At 33.3% G+C, this 22456-nt stretch overlaps 2 protein-coding genes across 2 annotated transcripts; both read left to right on the forward strand.

The window, feature by feature from the left end:
• Positions 1-4446: 4446 nt before the first annotated feature.
• On the forward strand, positions 4447-7500 carry LOC120074982 (vesicle-associated membrane protein 727). The gene is made up of 6 exons (XM_039028109.1): positions 4447-4613; positions 5299-5546; positions 5630-5828; positions 5904-6024; positions 7032-7094; positions 7208-7500. Exons 2-6 carry the CDS (start codon positions 5357-5359, stop codon positions 7349-7351), a joined length of 717 nt encoding a protein of 238 aa, XP_038884037.1. The 5' UTR covers positions 4447-4613; positions 5299-5356; the 3' UTR covers positions 7352-7500.
• Positions 7501-14328: 6828 nt separating this feature from the next.
• Positions 14329-18710, forward strand: LOC120075009. Its single transcript, XM_039028145.1, has 3 exons — positions 14329-15311; positions 16767-16921; positions 18088-18710. Exons 1-3 carry the CDS (start codon positions 14708-14710, stop codon positions 18346-18348), a joined length of 1020 nt encoding a protein of 339 aa, XP_038884073.1. The 5' UTR covers positions 14329-14707; the 3' UTR covers positions 18349-18710.
• Positions 18711-22456: the final 3746 nt, after the last annotated feature.

Consider the following 22456-nt stretch of genomic DNA (forward strand, 5'->3'; position numbering starts at 1 on the left):
TTTTGTTTTATTATTATTATTATTATTATTTTTATAAAAGTCAAACCCCACCCCCTTTTTCTTCCTCACGCTCGTGAGCCTGTCCGACGCCGCCTAAAGCCGCCGCGTCAGTTTATTATTCATGACCTCCGTCCACCACTACTTAAGCGTCGTTCGCTTTTGCCGTAACTGGATCTATTGATTTGTGTAAGATTTCTGCCATTTGGGTTTGTTTTCGGTTGATTCTTGAATACTCATTTACTTTTGGCATCAATTGGTTGATACCCATTGTGTTTCAACTTTGGATTCAAGTTTGTGAAGGTATTGAGGTGTTGTTTAGTGAAGTTGGAGTTTGTTTTAGGCGAGTTTTGGTAAGTTTTATGCTTTGATGACCCTCTTGTGGATTAATTTTGGTTGTTGAGAAATTTTGGTAAAGTCATTTGGAAGTAATTTTTTGACGAAGCTACATATGGATAATTTTATTTGAGACATTGGTAGTGAAGTATGTATTTGATTCAAGCTTTGATCATGTAAGCCTAATTTCAAATTATGATTAGGGGTTGATTCAAAATTTCATTCAAAATGAAGAAGAGTTTGGTTTGCTAATTATTTGGGCTTAAAATTGGAGGTTTGGAAGGTGAATTCGAATTGGACCACACTTAGGTAAGGTTATCTGGAAATATTTTGTAATATTTGGGTGTTTGGAATTTGACCTTAACTATTAATTTTAAAGTTTGGTTTATGTTTAAGCTTGATTAAGGATTCAAGAATTACACAAAGATTCAATTGCTTTTTGGTTCGACCTAATATCAAGGCAAGTAATCTTACTACTGGAACTACCCACGGGCCAGACACTGGATGTATGTTAGCATGATAAATGTATGTTATGGCAGAATGTTAGCATGAAGACTGAGTATGAATATGATCAAAGTATGTTTTGGTATGAGATCTGAATTATTTAATTATGCACATAGACACTTGAATGCTAGTATGAGATGGTGTGTACTTCTATATAGTTGTATTTGATTTGATGATGTTGAGGTATATATGTATGTTGTAGAACCATGATGTTGAGGTATACATGTATGTTGTAGAACCATGATGTTGAGGTATATGTGTATGTTGTAGAGCCATGATGTTGAGGTTTATATGTATGTCATAGATTCGTACAATGATGATTATGATGTTGAGACTGTGCAAATGTCCTTACTGATTAGTTAGATGCCTATTAATTTTTGTGTTTCTTTCGGGATTCACCAGTTTATGTTTCCTTCGGGATTCACCAATTTGTGTTTCCTTCGAGATTCACCAGTTTGTGTTTCTTCAAGATTCACCAGTTTGTGTTTCTTCGGGATTCACCAGTTTGTGTTTCCTTTGGGATTCACCAGTTTGTGTCTCCTTCGGGATTCACCAGAGATAGTGGACATACTTAACTACAGTAAGGATAAGACTCAGTCTCCTTGTTTCATGTGCATATGTGTCTCATGAGGACTAGAGCAGTTTATATGTATCATCAGAGGTGGGTATCTAGAGAACATAGATGCCCAGCCTGACCCCAGTAGTAGGGTTACTTACTGAGTATTTCATACTCATTCTTTCTCATGTTGTTGTTTCAGGTAAGAGTAGAGACGCGCTGGCGAATGACAAGTGAAATCCGTGATCGAGCCACGGGGACCAGTTTTTATGCTTCCCGCTCATAAGACTTAGATTTCCTTCATGTTTTTGCTAATTTTCAATTTTGATGTTTGAAATTATTTTATTAGAATTGTTTTTCATACTTATTTATTAACCTTTATGATTTATGGGTACCCTATTATTGTTTTTAATATTTGCATTTAATAAAGGAGTTTTGAACTCCCTTTATCTATTTAACATTTATTTCATCATAAAAGAGTGTCGTTTTAAGTTCTATGCATGCATGTATTTTAGTAACGACCTAACTTAAGTCCTAGGGGGTCGGGTCTTTACATAATAAGTTAGTTATTATATATATATATATAATATTATTTAAATAATTTTTTTTAATTAATTTTTTTTTTGAAAATTAAAGGGTGGGAAAACTTCCCTTTAATTCTCTCCCAATCAATTATGTGGTGAGTGGGTAATTTGAAGGAGATTCCTCTTTATCATCTTCTTCTTCATAGAGAGGTTCGGTGTGCATGTTTTTTCAAGATCTCCCTGTCCAAAAACTGCATTTTCTCTCTAATCTTTCTTTCCTCTTCCCAAAAGATCTCAGAGTCTAACACTCTTGAGGATTCTCTTTCCTTACAGAGAATACAGAGGAAATATTTATGGTGGTGTCCTCATTGATGGCCATTAGTTCGTGAAGAAAAAGAATTACGTGGAGAATGGTTCTTTAAGAGTAAGCATGATCCAAACCCCTCTCTATTTTATTAAAGAAGCATGTTATTATTTTTCTGTTGATATGCATATTTTATGTGTTGTAAATTTCTGATTTTGAGAAAAATCTAAAATTGGGACGATCCCGCTTCAGCTATAGACCTCGGGGTTCCTTTAGAAATTATGAGGTGCCACGCGTCTAGTCTGGTTGAACTATGCAAGCAGAGGTCCAAGAAAGGGGGCGTTATGACTAAGTACAACAAAGTGGTATGAAAAATTTATGCAACAAACTTTGTATATTAATGTTGAGCTAAGTTGACAGGTGATGCAACAGAAGAGCATGCATTGAAGGGAGAAGGCTTGAGTGGCCACAAGGCCATACGATAAAGTTTAAGCTAAGAATTCAACTTAATTAACGAGTAAGTAAGCCAGATAGTAGCCTTGTAAACGTTAATGAAAGGATAAGCATGCCAGGTGGCATTTAATTAAGCGAACTCTTCATGCACTCTTAAGCATAAATAGGCTTAGTAACGAAGGAAACTGTTTTATTAAATGTTTTCTAACGTCTAAATTAGGAGTGTTGCTGCCATATGAAGATTTTGAAGGTTGAAGAATTTTTGGCCAGCTAAAAAGAAAAGGTTGAGGAATTTCTAATCGATTCCAGGAGAAATAATGCTCATATTCTAAGGTAAGTAAAAGATAAGATGTTTTTTTTAGCAATTTCCTAAAAAGGAGTTATTTTTTATGAATATTGGAATTAAATTAAGAAATTTGTAAGATTGAATATGAAAATGATGTTGTGGATGAATAAGCAAGTAGCTGCATATTAAGAACAAGCAAGCAGCTGATCCAGTGATGTTATGCATTGACGCATACAACATAGTCAATCCACAACGAAGGCGCTTTGAGTACATCGCATAGACCGAGAAGGCGTTTCAATGCTTGCCAAAGCACCTTGAGGAAGGATTTTTAATTATCAGCCAAGTTATAAGGTAAGATGGCTAAGGATAGCCGATGCGGTGAAGATAGTTCGATGCATCAAACTTAGTCATGATGCGATGACTATTAGTATGTGGTGAAGTTAAGTTATGCATTAAGCTCAAAAGGGAGCTAAGTATACTGACTAAGAGACCTTTCTTTTTCAGGGTAAACATAAATAGGAGAGGTGTACAACCTTTTGGATAAGTAGCTTAAGATAGTGAGTGACAAGTATTAATAAATGTTTTTCCAATGTTAGTTTTATGAATGATTTTAACACATAAGCATTTTATATGAGGTTTTTATACCATGATTTTCTTAAATGCATGCCTTAATGTATGTATATTCCAAAACTCACCAAATGTCTAGACAATTTGGCAAGTGGAAGGTGGATTACATGGACAATAATAATATGTAACAACATTTTGCGAAATGAGAGTATAACACATAATCAATAAACACTAAACATGGACATCTAATGAATATCTATTATCAATTATAAGTAGAACCATAATCATTATTACAGTATCAACTTAATGAGTGATGAAAATGTCTAATTTCCCCCTTTTTTAATGGGTAAAAAAATAGGAAACAGTTTTACTTAGTTAAAATGTTAATTTTAAGTTGTTAATTAATTATATTTTTATTATCTAAAAAATTAGTTATATTTTATTATATAAAAATTAATTTAAGTTGTTAACTAATTGTCTTTTTATTATTTAAAAAATTAATTATATTTTATTATATAAAAATTATTATTTTCTTAAATAGTTAAATTACAAATTTAATTCATGAACTTAAAGATTCGTGTCTATTTTTTATTTTTAAATTCATAAATGTAGTTCTTATAACTTTGAATTTTTTTATAGATAAAAATCTACCCGACACAAAATTAAAAATTAGGTATTCTATTTGATATAAAATTTAAATTTAATAAATCAATTATGAATTTATCACAATCTCTAACCTCTTAAATCTAAATACACGTCAACATCACTGAACTAAACTCACCTTGACATAAAGTTAAAAATTTAAGAATCTTATGAAACATTTTTTTTTAAAAAAAAAAAATTAACGACAAATTAAATTTTATTAATTTGAGTAGAATATAAAAATATAAGCTGGTATTTTATAAATTATAACATTTTCAGAGACTTGTTCCTAAACGGAGACGGACGGTTAAACTGATCGAGGTTCGGCTTCCTTTATATATATGACCCCTCCCTTTTTCTTTCCCCAGTTTCATGAATTCTTCAAACTGATCGATCTTTTAGCTTCCATCTTACGTGAAGTTGACTAGAGATTTCCAGTTTAAGGTTCGCAATTTCCTCTTTGTTCTTCGATTTTTACTTTCTGATTGGATCGTCGGATTTAATTTTGTTTTTTGTGAGTAATTCTGGAAGAATCTGTTTAGGGTTTGATTTGTTTCCCGTACTCTTTCGTAATCAGCATTTGTTTCATCTCCTCTTCGTTCGTCGTAATGTACAATTATTGTTTTCTTTGTGATTTGGAGTTATTGATTATCTGACGGAATAATTGGGGTTTTTCGTATGCGGTTTGGTGTATTTGATGCAATTGTGTATTGGGTAGTACTTCATTTGATTAATTAGTTATTGTTTTTGATTTCAACTTTACTGCCATAGAAAACAAAATATACAAGTTCCTGGTTCTTTGATTGGCCTTTGTTAATTTGGGCTCAGTTTGTATATACTGCTAGTATGCAAACTTTACAAACAATAGGAATTAACTTAGCTGAATAACCTTCACCCAAGATCTAGGAATTTAAATGATAAGTGTTCATACGAGATTTCAAAAAGAGAAGACCCAATAGGCAACAGTTATAGGTAACTGAGCTTAGTTGCAAATTGAATGAGAATAGATTAACGGAAAGGGTAGCCACGTATCATGTTATTAACTAAAATTTTGGGAATTTTCTCATGTTTCCTACCTCTAGGTTGAGAATGAAATTCAATTAACTATGTTCGTTTAATTTTTTTGTAGGTTACTGCTGCAGTTTGTGAGTGCTACTACTTTGATTCTTCTCAGATAACAGTGAGAGATGAGTCAGAAAGGCCTAATATATAGCTTTGTTGCTAAAGGAACTGTTGTTTTAGCAGAACACACATCATTCTCAGGGAATTTTAGTACCATTGCTGTTCAATGCTTACAGAGATTGCCTTCTAATAGCAGCAAGTGCACATACTCATGTGATGGGCATACATTCAACTTTCTTCTTGACAGTGGATTTGGTATTGTGTTTTCTTAAGTTCGGCAATGTACTTGTTTTGACTTCACTGGAACATGTTGCTGAAAATGTTTGATTGATTTGCAGTTTTTCTGGCTGTTGCGGATGAATCAGTTGGAAGGAATATGCCATTTGTATTTCTTGAGCGTGTGAAAGATGACTTTAAACAGCGTTATGGTTCAAGTATCAAGGATGAGAACCCTCACCCACTTGCAGATGATGAGGATGATGATGATTTATTTCTAGACCGATTCAGTGTTGCATACACTCTTGACAGAGAATTTGGGTATGCCTATGTTTATTATCAATGTTTGAGCCTGTGTCGTACATTTTACCTAACTACCTCTAATTTTCATGATAGGCCAAGGCTTAAGGAGCACATGCAGTACTGCATGAACCACCCAGAAGAAATGAGTAAACTTTCCAAGCTGAAGGCTCAAATAACAGAGGTGAAAGGAATTATGATGGATAACATTGAAAAGGTTAGGCTTCTTGTTTTATGAAATCATGCAATTTCTGCTCAAGATTTTCTATTGAGGTTTTGAGAGAGTTTCTTTTGCATAATCACTATTGTGCATAATGTATAAACTTGAAAGTACTTTGCACTCTCTTGGCAAATGTATCGAATCTCATTAAACATGTATCTAGGCATACCCCTGTTGCATTTTGGTATCCTGGTAGGTACATCAGCCAAGTAGCATATTAGCCAAGAGCATGGAACATAGTTTTGCTCCCTTGAAGTAATACAGGCAATATTTTAGATTTCAGTGATTATGTTGCAAGGAAATGAAAAAATAAAAATAAAAAAAATATGACACTAGTGTGTTGCTTGCTTGTTTTCAAAGGATCGGATTTTCATCTGGACCAGTTGAAGAATAATTATGTGAAGAATTTGGTATAGGTCAGTTATGGATAAAGTGGACTGGAATTGATCAAATATCTCACATTGCCCCCTTTTCTGCCCTTCCTTGTTCTCAATACAGCCGTTGGAAATGATTGTGGTGATTTTGGGCAATGTAGCATCACTTTGGCATTTAGAATATGATTAAAATATGAATATTTGATAGCTGACATGAGAACTTGATCTTTTCAATTTTTTAACCGATGAACAAAAGATTTTTCATTACTCGATGTTTTATTTTTGATCAAGTAAAGGAAATTGTTGGACCACCTATGCCGATTAAAGTCACTGAATTGAGATCTTGCTTGGGAGATTGGCAAAAGGAGAAAAAACCATGCCATATTTTTTTGTGCAGTTTAAGTATATATGACTACTTTTGTTTCCTGTAATAAAGAGGGAGAGAGAGATGCTTAGAAGTTTCTTCTGCAAATAAACTGAAAATGAGGAGTTTTCTTCCATTTAGCCGCACTCGCCGCCACTAAGTTGTTCGTACCTAAGACGAGGGAGATTTGGGGATTGGAAATCTGGAACTTATCTTTCTCAGCTGTTCTAAATAGATATGATATCAATTTCCTGCTTCTCTTGCAGGTTTTGGATCGTGGTGAACGGATCGAGCTTCTGGTGGACAAAACAGAAAACCTACAATTTCAGGTATGCATCATTTAAACTATCAGTTGAGAACTTTGAATGGGAACTAGGAAGTTGAAGATAATATAAATCATATACCTTTCTTGTTTAACATTCGGATTTCTGTTTAAATTTAGGCTGATAACTTTCATCGACAAGGAAGGCAACTTCGCCGAAAAATGTGGCTTCAGAGTTTACAAATGAAGCTGATGGTTGGGGGAGGAATCTTGATCTTGATCATCATACTTTGGTTTATTGTATGCGGTGGTTTCAAATGTTGATTTGGTAAAGTTAGTAACAGACGAGTGTTTTCAGTTGGCTATGTATGCAAGGAAACTGTTACCAAATCTATATATATATGATATGCCTTGTCTCTTATTCTAATTTGTAATTAGCATTCTATAATTAAATCACCTGTTATTTTTTTTTTTTGTTGGGTTTCTTCTATCTGTTTTGTGTTGAAGAATCTGTGTTGAAAATGAAATTACCTTACACTCTGTTTAATTATACGGTCAATTTGGTTGGCGTTACTATTATGGGGACAGGGTTTGATCTTGCAAAGGGCTCTTCCATGATATGTTATTCTTCTTACCTGCAAAATGTACTTGTAATTTACTTTGCTTCCTTTCTTAATTTGTATTAACTTCGAAGACTATGTTTACATTGGTTTATGCTTTCTTTGGTAATACTTTGCTATTATTATGAATTCTTCAGGCCTAATTCTTGGTTGAAAGGTCATTCAATGACTTTCATTTTTTAAAACAAGAATAAAAAGTAGGCAAAAGAGAAAATTTTTTGTCACATGATTGAACTATTAGGTGTAGTGCACCCAAACATTTTTCTTCTTGTTTATAATTTTAATACGAAAAGTGTTTAGATGCAACCCTTGTGCAATTCAATCTATCCAAATTGTCCAATCACAAATTATCACATGGTAATTTTTTTTCTTTAAGGATGTTTTTTTCCATTTTTGTGATTAAATGAGATGTATAGAGATGTGTGTAGTATGAGCTAGAGGTTTTCAAAAAATCATGATAAAAAAATATCAATCACTCAATTCAACTTGTGTCGTTTGGGTTGGATTATTAAATAAGTGAAAATTTTATGAGTTGAGTTGATTTATGATTTCACCTAATATAATCCAAATAAACCTGAACAACTTATTATTAACTTTAATATATTTATATTATTATTATTTTGCTTTTGTACAATTTGATATACATATATTTATTTAGTTTTATTTAATTTTATCAGTTGGGGGATTTTACTGGTTTAAGAGATTACTTCACATTCAACTATTTTTTGATTTGTATCTATATATATATATATATATATTCATGTTGATTTTCGTTTTATTTAATTTTATTATTTTTCTAATAATTGATTCTCCAACCACTCTTAAAAAATAGTTTCTAGCACTTTGAAAAAAATTTATTATATAAACTGAAATTGAGTTGTCAATATTAACTCAATATATGAAAATAATTAAATTAGATTTTTACGTGTTTGCATTTTACTTCTTTTTAGGACAAAATTTTAAATAAATGATTAGAGTAATCTGAATATTTCATGGTTGAGTTCATTTCTTAATAAGATTATTTGGGTTAAGAAATTTATAATCCAAACAATTGGATTTGGTCTAAAAAATTCTTCAAACCCAACCCAGCCCACCATCATCCTAATCTAAGCTGCAACACAATTTACTCCTTTAATATTCCTAAAAGTCAAATAGCAATTATCAAAGAAGATTTAAGTTATATATACATTTGACAGACAGTATCTTAACCCCTTTCTTTTTTTAAAAAAATATCGAAATGGTAAATTATGAGGCTCATTGACCCATGAATTTAAAATTTTATTAATTTCTAAATTTAACATAATTTTTTCCCTGTTGTTGATGGGATGATGTTTATAACATGAAAAGTGGCATCCTTTGATTGATGAAGCTGTTTCATACCATATCCAATTGCAAATTAACACATTAACGGCTAGTGCATGTTTCTTTTTCTTTTTCTTTTTCTTTTTTAAATAATAAAAAAGAATAATTATCCAATTATTTCCAATATCGATTCTTTTGAATTTTGAATCTCATTAAGCTACTGTTTCACTATTTTTAATCATTTTGAAAAAGACATTTCAAATTACTCACATTAGAAAAATTGTTTCGATTTAAAGATTGTAAACTATTTATTCATTTTTTGAGTACAGCCAAAATATTTCTTATTAAATAAATAATTATGTTAAAAACAAAAACATTTTTGGTTGTTGAGACTGGGAAATATATATATAGATACTTTTTAATTTTTGCTCCCAAATACCGAAAAGTGATATTTTAATCATTGATGTTTGAAATTTTGTTCAAAATTAGTTGTCATTAATTTAAAATGATGAGATTAATTTATTATATGTATATATTTCTTTGATTATGTGACCTCATTTCATACAATGAAAAAAGTAATAAAATTTGCCACGTCACATAAAAATTAATAACATAAGAAAAGCTTTACCATTAGTTTACTTGTGATTTAAATTTTGAGGTTTTGCCCATCAAAAAAGTGATATTCTAACAACTAATTTGAACAAATTTTCGAACATCAATCACCAATGGTTAAGTTAATATAAAAAAATATTTTCCATAATCTATTTAAAAAAAACTACCTATTTTTTTTTCTTCTTACGCTTAAATTTAAACTTCCAATCTTAAAAATGAAGGGTATAAATTTTAACAACGGTCACTATCAAACTCTACTTATGTTGGCATCATCTATTATATCTATATACTATAATTAAAGAAAAATATGCAACATAATAGTCTCTTGTTGGAGATGCATACTATTTTAATTTGAGTTATAACAATTTGTGGTTTGGATGTTATTTTAGTTTGGATAGAAAATAGGTAACACGGTAACAATGAGAGAAAGAGAGGATAAATAGGAAATGATAAACAAATGATAAACATTGTAACATAGGGACATTTGAAATAGTAATACTGTAATTAATTCTAGGTTATAATAATTATAAATGTTAACTAATTATATAGTTAATGATAGATTATAATACTTTAATTAATGGTATATTATAATGAGTGAGCTACTATATTAAATATTCAAATAAAGCACCTTAAGAGTCTACTATAATGATAATTTAACCATTATAAATTGAAGTTTGAGCATTGCATTTACTTAATCCTTAAACTTAAAAAAGTTTTAATTGCATTCTCGATCTTTGCATCCTAACATTTATTTAGCCATTACCATTACAACAATAACAAAATATTATCTAGTTACATTTCATTAATGAGCCTATTATATTAACATCTCAAAATTCCATGTCTCCATAATTCAAATCTCAAACTCCACAATTTTTTACTATTTTTTTTAATAAAAAGTAATAAATATTTTATTTATTTGTTAGGATATTGATTCTTGTAGGATTTTATTATCGTAATGTATTGGTACAATCTTTTGGAATAGCAACTAAACGATGAATATCTTTATTAAACGATGTGAGACAAACAGATACTAGATGATCACTTATCAAATTTCCAACTATCGTTTACAAAACTCTATACGATCGCTTACAGTCTCTACACGATCGTTGTGTAACACTAGACGATCGTCCACAAACAACCCGCGATCGTTTATAATGTACTATACGATTGCTTACCAACTACTGCACGATCACTTACCAGATTCTACACGATCGCCTACCAAATGCTACACGATCGCTTAGTTGTAGTAGATGATGAGCGACACACTACGATGACTTCTCCATGATAGAGACTTTCGAACTCCCATTCTCGAGAGCTCTCATTTCTCACTCCTGATATTCAGACTTTCTTGCCTCCCTTTCGATTTCTTTCCTCTTTTTAAACCTCAACTTCTCCCAACGGTATTGAAACTAATCCTTAACCGATTCAACCGCTGATTTCCCCTTATCTCTTTTATTCTTTCTTTTTTGATACAACATGATTGGAGACCTATCATTACCTCCCCCCCCCCACTTTTACCTAGTCCTTAAGGTAAAGTTCTGTCTGTCCAGCTCCCTTTTTGGCAGTCTTCTTCATTTTCTCTTGAGCCACTCTTAAACGCTCATGAAGTACTCACAGGGCAGCATCCCATATCTTCATAGTACATTTTAGACTAACCCTTACCTTTGTCAGACTTGGATTCTCTTGCAGGGTAATCTTCCGACCCTCATGACAAATGACATTGTTAGGTTCTGCCAATCTACCTCTGGTTTCCCCAAAGAGTGTAGCCATTGCATCCCCAAAATCACGTCAACACTTTCCAACTCCAATAGTATGAAACTATCACACACTCTCCAATCTCCCAGCCTCATTTCCACATTTTTGCATACTCCCTTTCCTCGCAAAGCAGTTCCAGGTCCTAAAACTATTTCGTAATTAGTCGTGTCTGTGATGTTCAACTGCAGCAGATTCGCTAGACCCTCTGATATGAAGTTATGTGTGGCTCCACAGTCTATCAACACCACCACCAATTCTCCTTTGATATCTCCTTTAATCTTCATTGTTCGTGGGTTCGTCAATCCCACAACTAAGTTCACAGATAGTTCAGTAATAGATGAAATTTCCTCACTCAACGTCAACATACGCAATTCTAACGTCTCTTCTCTTGCTTCGTCGTCTTCACACAATTCCCATTCCTCATCGGACGTCTGCACCACAAGTAATCTCAATTCTCTCAACTCTCACCCTTTGCACCGACGCCCAACAGTATACTTTTCGTCGCACCGAAAACAGAGTCCCTTTTTCCTTTTTGACTAAAATTCAGCATAAGTTAATCTTCTTGTCGAAATTTCTCCTTGGTTATTATTGTTCGACGTCTTTCGCAACATGACTGTCCTCATCGGAAATGAGTCACTGGTTTTCCCTCCCTCTTTCAGTTCACTTCCACCTACTGATTTACTCACATTTTCAGTATCAAAATTTGAAGAGTTCGAATTTTGGAATTTACCTCCGTATGTTCGTGTTCGTCCCGTTTTGACCTGCTCATTTTCTCTATCTTCAACACACTGTGCTAGCGACATCATTTACGCTAACCCGGTGGGATCCCAACATTCAACTTCCGCCTTTATTCATGGCACTAAACCGTTCATGAATGTCTCCTCAAGAACCTTGTTCGGCAGATGAGGCAGCGATGCTACTAACTTATCGAACAGATTTCGATATTCCTCCACCGTCGTTTCTTGTTTAATAGCCAAGAATCTTCCATAGATCGATTCCTCTCTTAAAGATCGGAATCACACTAGCATCATTTTCTTCAAATCTTCCCAGTCTTTGAATGACTATCTGCCTTCCTTCGACCAGTGCCAATCTAATACGGCGCCATCGAAACTCACAACCACCACTGTCATCTTCTCAAATTCAGTCAACTTATGAATTTAAAAATAGCGGTCTGCTCTGAATAACCACGCGTCTGGATCGCATTTGCTAAACACAAACATTTCTACTTTTTTGAATTTGCTTCAGTCGCAAATCGCATCTTCTCCGGTGGCTTTCACCGAATTATTTGCTTTATACACATTATGGGTATTCGATCTTTCTGCCTCTTCCGTCACTTTTGCCTTTCTCTTGGCCATTTCCATAACATAAGAAATGAATATTTGTTGATGTTTCTCTGCTTGCAATCCCAAACTCTCAATGCTCTTTGCTAACGATGCCAAATTCTCCTCTATGGTTGGCAATTTTTGTATTTCGACTCTGAATCCCAAGATCACTTGTTCTAGTAATTCCAGTTTCTATTCAAAACATTTCTGAACCATGCTTGCCCAGGTGGTTGCTTTGATACCAATTTGTTAGGATACTAATTCTTGTAGGATTTTATTATCGTAATGTGTTGGTACAATCTTTCAAAATAGCAACTAAATGATGAATGAATTCTTTATTAAACGATGTGAGACAAACAGATACTAGACGATCACTTATCAAATTCCCAACGACCGTTTACAAAACTCTATACGATCGCTTATAGTCTCTACACGATCGCTGAGTAACACTAGACGATCGTCCACAAATACCTAGCGAATGTTTACAATGTACAATACGATTGCTTACTAACTACTACACGGTCGCTTACCAGATTTTACATGATTGCCTACCAAATGCTACACGATCACTGAGCTCTACTACACGATCGCTTAGTTGTAATAGGTAATGAGCGACACATTACGATGACTTCTCCATGACAAAGACTTCCGAACTCCCACTCTCGAGAGCTCTCCTTCCTCACTCCTGATATTCAGACTTCCTTGCCTCTCTTCCGGTTTCTTTCCTCTTTTTAAACCTCAACTTCTCCCAACGACATCGAAAGTAATCCTTAACTGGTTCAACCGCCGACTTCCCCTTATCTCTTTTATTCTTTCTTTTTTGATATAATATAATTGGAGACCTATCATTATTCTATTGAATCATGTTTGCGAATCTCACAATCAATTGATTATGGGAGGAGTACCTTATGTTTCTTTTAAATATTGTGAGATCTCATTTTTCTATAAAGAAATCCTTGACATGTGTCTTACAAGACGGTGTCTTCTTGTCAAAACGAGCATAACTCAACTAGCATACAAGTGTGTTATTGACCACTAGGTGGTGATTCGAATCCCTTACCACACAAAAATATGGTGTCTCTTTGGATTCATGAGGTTTTATGTGAAAATTAATTGGTAATGGAAATAGTAGCTGAAGTTATAGAAATAATATTTTATTCTACTAATAGTTTAGTCACAGTAGTTTTAAAAGTTAGAAATTAGTTTATATGGTTTGATAAAACTCTCGTAAATAGTTGTAGAGACTATTCTGTTTATAAATCATAGGGACTTAAATTCAGGCTTTCTCCAATCCATATATACCAGATTTACAATTTAACCTATTGATAATGGGAGATGTAGCCAAATTAGTATTATTATTCTGAAGATTGTGAAATCTTTTTATCTTTCTAATGTAAAATTCTCGACATGTCCTCTCGATGGTGTCTTCTGGGTTTGCTATTCTTGCTTCGAATTTTATTATTATTTTTTAAAATCAAATATCTATTTGAATTTTATGAACTCTAATACCATATTAGATAAAAGTGAATTCCATCTCAAAACTAATTTACATGGGTGGAATATGGCATTAGCATGTGATATAAAAATGGGAGAGAGGTCCCTAATTTCATTATCCATTAATTTTGGAGGAAAAAAAACAAAGAATGGAAAATAGAGAATAAAAGAATCAAAAGAAGAAAAAGACAGAGAAGAAAGGAGCGTGGGGTGTTCAGTACAGTTCACCAAAGCAATAACCAAACTTCCTTTATTTATTTGATTCTCTCTTCCATTTTTCTCTCAACAGAATTCCCTTTCGTTACAAGCAACCTCCGCCGCCACCGCCGCCGCGAAAACCCTCCTCCGGCCACCTGGTTTCTCCTCTCTTACTACGTCCATTACTTTAGCTTCTCATTATTCATTATATTATTCCATTGCTTTTCCTCTTTGCTGTGTTTGTTGGGGATTTCTTCTTCTTCTTGGCTGCTTTATGTAGTTTAATCCATTTTCCTTATTCGCACGCATTTCCTTTTCTTCTTCATCAAACGTTTTTTTCCAATCCGCCTTGTTAACCACCGGAAATTGTTCCTTCAATGGGGAATAATTGCCTTGGGAGTTCGAAGAAATCGGCGGCGGAGATTGTGCCTCAGGAGTTCATCAGAGGCTGTGGCGATACCGCGGGGCCTTCTAATCCGATCGTGCGCCTTTACGGCCCTCCAAATAATGCTTTCACCTGCTACATCCGATTCGCTTTGCTATACAAGTCTGTGAAACTCAGTTTCATCCCTTCTGAGACTCCGCATTTTGGCTCTGATTCGCCGGCTATTCGGATCGGGACCGAGACCATTTCCGGTTCACGTGAAAGGATGCTTCGGTTCATAGATAATAGGTTTCCTCATCCGCCGCTACCACTGTCGAATCGCCGCGTTGACGACGACGAAACGACGTCGTTGGTTGCCGTGAGAGTGGTGGCGCTGCAGCACAAGAGCGTGTTGTGGCATTTGGAGAGGATGTTGAGATGGGCGAAGGACCTGGCGAGTCGTGGAGGGAGAACGACCGTTGATCCGGCGGTGGGAACGCCGAGGATGGAGCTAAGGAAGTTCGGGAAGAGCTACTCTCAGCTGCTGGAAGTGATGCTGGAACACGCTCAAATGGAGGAGAGAGTCCTCTTCCCGATCTTGGAGAAGGCTGATCGAGGTAAGTCCCATGGTTCTGATTCTGCTCTGCGTTACATTGAATAGAATTTGAGTTTATGCAATCCAAATCCTAGAAATTTCCGGATCATGAAAGAAAATACATGGAAGAAGAAGTGTTTGTGATTGTGAGTTTACAACAGATTTAATGCAATTTTCATAAACGTTATTGATTGTAGGAAAGGTCGTTTTAGATCTATCAAACTAGCCCTGGAGATTGAGATGATCAGTAAGAAACAGCGATGAACTTCAATAACTTTCTTGGTTATCCCATCTTTTCAATTTGGGGAAAATAAAGAGGTTCTTTGGCTGGTTTTTTAACACTAACAAGTGGGGTGTTGAGAATTTGAACTTTCGATCTAAGAGGAGTACTGCTGAACTCAACCACTTTGACATTTGGCTTCTTTTACTTAGTTTTATGGAAATGTGCAAACTATTCACATGTTTAAAGGAAAAACTGTTTTCAGTTATTTAAAAAACAAATCACATGAGAGGAAACTAGGGGAAGCAACTAAAAGACAACCTGTACTCAGAAAAAAAAAAAAAAACGACAACTCATGTTAAATTGTTAATTATACAAGTTTCTAAATTTTTTATTAAATTTTATTTTGTTCCATTACTTTCTATATTTATTTGTTTTGGTCATCAAAATTTCAAATGTATTATTTCAGTCTTTAAACTTCTTTTGGTTTTTTCTATTAATGAAATGTAGTTTATTTTTAAAAGGTTTTGAAATGTAGCCTTGAAACTTTTTAGTTTAAATGTATTGTTTTAGACCATAAACTATACAAAAGATATATTTAAATAATTGTGTTAATATTCTTATTCTATCAATTATTTAACCAGCATTTTCATTTATATATATATATATATATATGTATGAATGTATGTATAAACCAGAATTTTGATCTATTTATTTGTGATTTATATATAAAAAAAAATTAATAGCAAAGTCTAAGTATTTTCTAGTACAAAATTTAGGATTAAAATAACTTTTTTAAAACAAAAATATAATAAATAGGGTAGCTTAAATATGATTTGAACTGAATTGAGCATTTCTTTCCGATGGTCTTATTATTGTTTTAGAAGAATTTCACCTGATTTTTATTTTTTTTTCCTAAAAAAATATTTAATGTGTCTAGAAAAGATGGACTCAGGGTGACTATTTAAATTGAAATGGGGGTGGAGAAATTTACAATCTCAATATAAATTTGTTCTTTTCACATAAAAAAGGTGGGAATTCAAGCCTATTACCCTTAAGAAAAAAAAATGTATTCCCTACTAAACTATGTTTACATAGACGACTTTGGTCTACTCTAAACAAATATACTTGTAATGGTTTATTACAATGGGAATTTGGATTTATTCAAACAGAGCCCATCATCTATGCACATATATATTATACATATTGGAGTACAGATGAAGGGACTAATTGCTAGATGCCATAAATATAATGCAGGATTGTGTAAAGCTTCAAACGAGGAGCATGCAAGGGATCTACCCATCATGAATGGAATCAAAGAAGACATTAAGTCTGCAGTCGTTTTGGACTTGGGAAGTTCAGTTTGTCAAGAAGCGCTCTCCAGCCTTTCCAAACGTCTCAAGCTCTTGCAGGTAACTCCCTTCAAGCCTTCTATAATCCTAACATGTTCAAAATACATTAGGACATAGGGATTTAAGACCTTACGCTTAAGATTCCAGAGAAAGTGTATTGACCACTGAGCAGAATCAGATGAAAGAAAGACAATGGATGAGTGATAAATTGTCAAACCATATCAACGTGATCTGTTTTCTTCATTGGTTATGGGAAGAGACCAAAGGTCTTTAACTACAAATCCAATAGAAGTAGAACAACTCTAAAGATAAAATGCATTACTGTCAATTTTTTATATAAGAAGACCCTGAACAAACCACTCAAGAGAAAAGGATTGAGTGGTTGTCAATCTAAGCATAGTTCAACTAGTTTAGATATATGTCATCGACCAAGAAGTCAAAAGTTCAAATCTTCGCACTCTACTTGTTGAAGACGTAAAAGATTAAGTGATTCGTACCTGTTTTCTACGACTCAATTGCCAATTTCTAGTTGTTTCAGGATTCTTGTTTGAGACTTAAATCTCTTCACTCACATTTATATCTCTGTCAGAATCATTTATTTACTCTGCCGTCATTTAGGTCGACCCTATTGAAACAAAGAACACTCATCGTGACTTTATCAAAGTAGATAGGGGCAAAGTAGGAAATAAAGATAACCATTTAAATCATGTGGACTGAAGGAGCGTCAATAACTCTTTCCTCCACGACACCTTGTGACCACACTATAAGACTAGCTGTTCGCATAACCCTTTTTTGCGATGGTTATTAAATTCAGGCTAATTGATCCACATTACTTTATGCCATTGTGGAGAATGTATTGAATTTACTACACTTTAATAAGTTGAGCTTTTTAACATGGTGATGATTTAGTAGACTTCAATAGCCAAACCACTTTTACTTCATATTCAACTACTTTTCTGCCTCATTATTACACAATATTGATAACAGGCAGAGTTTTAGAGCCATTCAGTTATCCTGTAATAAAACATCATGTGGAATCCACACGACTTTTAAGATCAAAATTTATGTTTCAAGGTATTTGATCAGCAAAAATCGTTTATACGTACTTCACACTTCACATTTTCTTTACTGCACTCTAAGATTGTTTGCTCATTATGAGCTGATTTCTTTTTCCTTGCCTTTTTTTCTTTCTTCCAATCTCTTCCTTTACTTCTTCTTTGGGACAGGAACACTGTAAACATCACTTTTTGGATGAAGAGAAAAATATACTACCTTGGCTTGAAGCTGTAGACCTGAACAAAGAGCAGCAGGACAAAATGTTGGAGCAGCTCTTGGATGTGATGAAACAAACTCATTCTCATTTACTAAATTTCTTTCTTGAAGGTCTTCTCCCTCTGGAAGCACTGCAGTATTTGGATCTGATTACGAGCAGCAGCGATAGAATCCGAACAAGCTTTGGCTCAATGCTGCTGATGGATGTTGTATAAGATCAAATATGTATATAAAATTTCTTTTTTTTTTCCCTCCCATCTAAATTGGATTTGCAACATCCTTTGTGTCAATAGGTCAGAATGAATGGCTGTTCTTTCTTTGGCATCTTGTCGTTTTAGTTTGGAGATGAAATATAGTCATTTATTGCATATTTTCTTAGAACAGTGTGCCACAAAAATGATAAGAAGAAGAGAGAAAAAAACTTTTTTTCTTTTTAATAAGTGGGTGGGTAGATTTGAATCTCTAACTTTTTGTTCGAAGACATATAGCTTGATCAGTTGAGTCCATTGTTTGAGACTTGTAATTGAACTTTTGTTCACATAATTAGTTACAATAGTAGGACATCAGATTCATAATCATATTTTGTTCATATATGAGAACAAGAATGAGTGCTAAATATTTAGATTTAGTTTGATATGGATGTGCAATTAATGTATTTGTTATTTATATAAAAAGATTAGTCTGTGTGGATAATTTGGGTTTTATTATCATTATTTATTTATTCTTGTTTTCCATTTTTTTTTTTATAAAATCTTTTAATCTTGCAACAGTCATGGTAGCATTTGACGATTTCTTGCTATGATTTTATTTGTGCTATCTAAAAAATGTTGGATGATAAGTCCATAGAGCACCAGCGAAAAATGAAGCTGGGTAAAAATCGCAATACTTGAAGCTTTAAGACCCAATCTGAGGTCCAATTTAACATAGTTGATAAATTTAGGGATCATTTTGGATTTTTTTCCCAATCAATACAAATTGATTTTCAAAGTTTTTTTTAAAGGAAATTGTTTAAGAATTGTAAGGTAATTTTAAAGAGCTAAACTTACCTCCACGGCTGTATCCTCTATCTACTGACCTCTACGTGGTGCAATCATATTGGTCACGTTTTTTTACTTTTATTTTTTAAATGAAAAAATCAGTACTTTGCCGATCCATTTGCATAAATGGCAAAAAAAGAGAACTTTCTTTTTCAAGAAAAAAAAAATCACTATTTTTTAAGAATTTAGATCCCTATTTTGCACTTAGAAAATAAAATAAGAGATGGAGGGAGAAAAAAATTCGTGGATAGGAAGAACTAAAAGAAGAAGTTGAAGAAAGTGGATGAATAAAACTTATATTGGTATGCTCTAAGGAAATTTATGAAAAGAAAGGGATTTTATAAGTTTGCTTTAAAGAGAATCAATTTCATTCTCACTCTCATACTCCCATTTTGTAGAAAAGATTTTCTTGACAAAACAGAAGAAAGTCTCTTCCCTTAATCTGTAAATTTAAAAGAGATCATTAATTTCATGTGGTTTTGAATTGATTTAAATATTTGGAAGAATTTAATTTGTATCAAATTGATGGATCTTATGCCTTTTAATTTTGGTTTTTGAAGCCTAAATTAAGATAATTTGAAAAATTAATTAATTTCTCAATTTAATAGAATCTTTGGAGATTTTGGAGCTATTGTGATAAAATATTTTATTTATCTTTTCAAAATTTGAAACAAATAAAAGAATTGAGATTTTTTCGAAATTAGATGAGTGTGAAAAGAAGAAAAAAATTGGGGAAAAAGCCATTCGGTTTTTCAGCGATAGCTTCCACAAAATTGTGGAGTTTGAACAGTTGGATCGTGCTCAAATTTGGTCAGTCTGTTCGAGACATAGAGTTTCATTTTGAACGGTTGGATCGTTGTTTGAAGCTCTGGTTTGTTCGTAATCGCTGCTGAATAAAATCTGTAAAACTAGAAATTTCCCTTCTCTCTCACTCTCGCAAACCCTCCTCATGCAATACCCTCACTACCAACCGCTAGCCTAAACAATTTATGTCGTCCAACAGCAACACCCACTGCCTATCTATGGTAGCCACGAGCCGACGTGCCATCAGCCGCCACTTGTCCGATCTTTGTCGGAATTTTGAGAAAAACTTTGGGTAACACTTATTTTCCTTATAATTTGGGAGGTGAAATTCACCAATTTGATCTTGGGTTAAATTAGTAACCTTTCCTTGGTGTGAAACTTAGATTAAAGATTTGGAAGTTTTGAGACATTGACCATCAAGCTAGAGACCATTTTTCGTTTTGCAGAAATTTGGTAAAGATCGATAAGTTTTGGGTAAGTTGTTGGTTGGTTATTCTTTTGGATTGAGAGTAATAGTGAGAAAATTAAGTTATTGATTTTGGATTTAATTCTGGATCAAATTGGCTAATTGAATCAAGTTTTGGAATTTTTGTTGGACCAAGCCACAACTTTAGGTTGATTCAAGTGTGCTAAAGAAGTTCTAAGGAGATTTTGTTTTACGTGTTTTTTTACCAAGTTGAGGTAAGTGGTACTATTACCGGTGCCTTCGTGCCAGGCGGCCTAGATTAGATTTACAAAGTTAATTAATGGACTTTAAAAGCATGATTTTGTCTTTGTGATATATTTTTTGCATGACAATTATAAGTATTATGAGCATGTTCGAATTTCTAATCAGTACTGAAATTATGTATGTGATACATGAATAGACCAATAGGGCAGTTTACCGTCTCGCCTTGACGCATGTTTTATTTCAGAGGACCGACGAGTCTAGTCTCATATTTGACGGTGTGCCTACGAGCCGCTAGACATGCGTGGACCGACATGTTTACGTTCATATTTTTTTTTTCATGTTTCATGTTTGACGGTGTGCGTACGGGCCGCTAGACATGCGTGAGCCAACAGGTTTACGTTCATGTTATTTTTCATGTTTGATGGTGTGCCTACGGGCCGCTAGACATGTGTGAGCCGACAGGTATACGTTCATGTTATTTCCATGTTTGATGGTGTGCCTACGAGCAGCTAGACATGTGTGAGTCGACGGGTTCATGTTCATGTTATTTTCATGTTTGACGATGTGCCTACGGGCCGCTAGACATGCGTGTCAAGGCAAGACAATACGTCTTTTAGTTTCTTTTCATCATAAAAAATCGATGTAGCTGTATAAGCCACGGGCCATCATTCTCTACTCATGGATGCATAGCCTGATCCCGGTAATGAGATCACTTACTGAGTATTTTATACTCAACCTTTATTAATTTATGTTTTTCAGGTAATGATAGGAACGGATCGACGGGTGATTAGAGAGACTTGTGACCGTGCCATATGGGACATGTAAATCGCTTCTGCTCAGTTTACGTTTTCAAGCTATTTAAAAGTTTTAATTTGAAACTCGATGTTGGTCAAAATTTTATTTGTTTAAGTTATTTTTTTTCCTCATTATTTTAGGGGCCCCGGTTTTTCTTATTTGTTATTTATTTTGGAAAACTGTCTTTATTATTTTAATGAAAATTTATTTTCCTCAATGGTCAAAATGTTTTGAATGTAAATGTGTAATTATGAATAACTACCCTTATCAGAGTACTCAAATGTATTCTCCTTTCTCCCTGTAACTTATAGTAGGACAAACATGTTTAATGTTTAGGTTTTACACTTCTTAGTTCTCTGTGATTTCAATCAAATGTTAAAGGTAAAGCAATAAACGCTTCTGTTGAGATTCGATCCCTTCGATCCTTAAACTTCATAGAGATAGAAGCAACATTTTATTAATTTATTTTGTACCAATATAGTCTCTCTACTCTCTAAACTCTAACAAATCTAGTTTTTGATTTTAATACGTAATAATTTAATTTTTATACTTTCAATTTTGTAAAAATTTAATACTTATCGTGAATAAGTCTTATCAAAATTAAGTGTAAATTTTTAATATGTATCGACTAAATCTTTGTAGTTTCAAAAAAAAAAAAAACCCCTTTTATTGATGTACCTATATAAGAAATTTCTTTAAATCATAATAATACTTTTCATGAAAAAAGTTTGGGACCAAGAATATTTTCTAACCAAAATCTGATAAACTTAGAAAATATTTACGTTTATCAAACTCTACCTTTTCACATTGTTAATAATAATAGCACCATGATGAAAATAGTTATATTATGTAGGCTTTGTAATTTGTTTCAAACCCTCAAGTAATTTTAATAGTTGTAAAATTACCGCAACTTTTTGTAAACATTTTAAAACCACATTTTTATTAGAATGTTGGACTAAGTCGAGACTTCATACGATATGAAATAACCTTAATATAAATTTTCGTTTAAGGTCACTG

This window comes from Benincasa hispida, chromosome 4, assembly GCF_009727055.1.
Source record: "Benincasa hispida cultivar B227 chromosome 4, ASM972705v1, whole genome shotgun sequence".
NCBI lineage: Eukaryota > Viridiplantae > Streptophyta > Magnoliopsida > Cucurbitales > Cucurbitaceae > Benincasa > Benincasa hispida.

Excerpts from the sequence above, each read along its gene's own strand:
- LOC120074982 (XM_039028109.1), top strand. The coding sequence starts at position 5,357 with ATGAGTCAGAAAGGCCTAATATATAGCTTTGTTGCTAAAGGAACTGTT. Across the intron at positions 5,547-5,629 it reads TCTTCTTGACAGTGGATTTG|TTTTTCTGGCTGTTGCGGAT; the intron begins GTATTGTGTTTT and ends ATTGATTTGCAG. Across the intron at positions 6,025-7,031 it reads TGATGGATAACATTGAAAAG|GTTTTGGATCGTGGTGAACG; the intron begins GTTAGGCTTCTT and ends CTTCTCTTGCAG.
- LOC120075009 (XM_039028145.1), top strand. The coding sequence starts at position 14,708 with ATGGGGAATAATTGCCTTGGGAGTTCGAAGAAATCGGCGGCGGAGATT. Across the intron at positions 15,312-16,766 it reads CTTGGAGAAGGCTGATCGAG|GATTGTGTAAAGCTTCAAAC; the intron begins GTAAGTCCCATG and ends AATATAATGCAG. Across the intron at positions 16,922-18,087 it reads AACGTCTCAAGCTCTTGCAG|GAACACTGTAAACATCACTT; the intron begins GTAACTCCCTTC and ends TCTTTGGGACAG.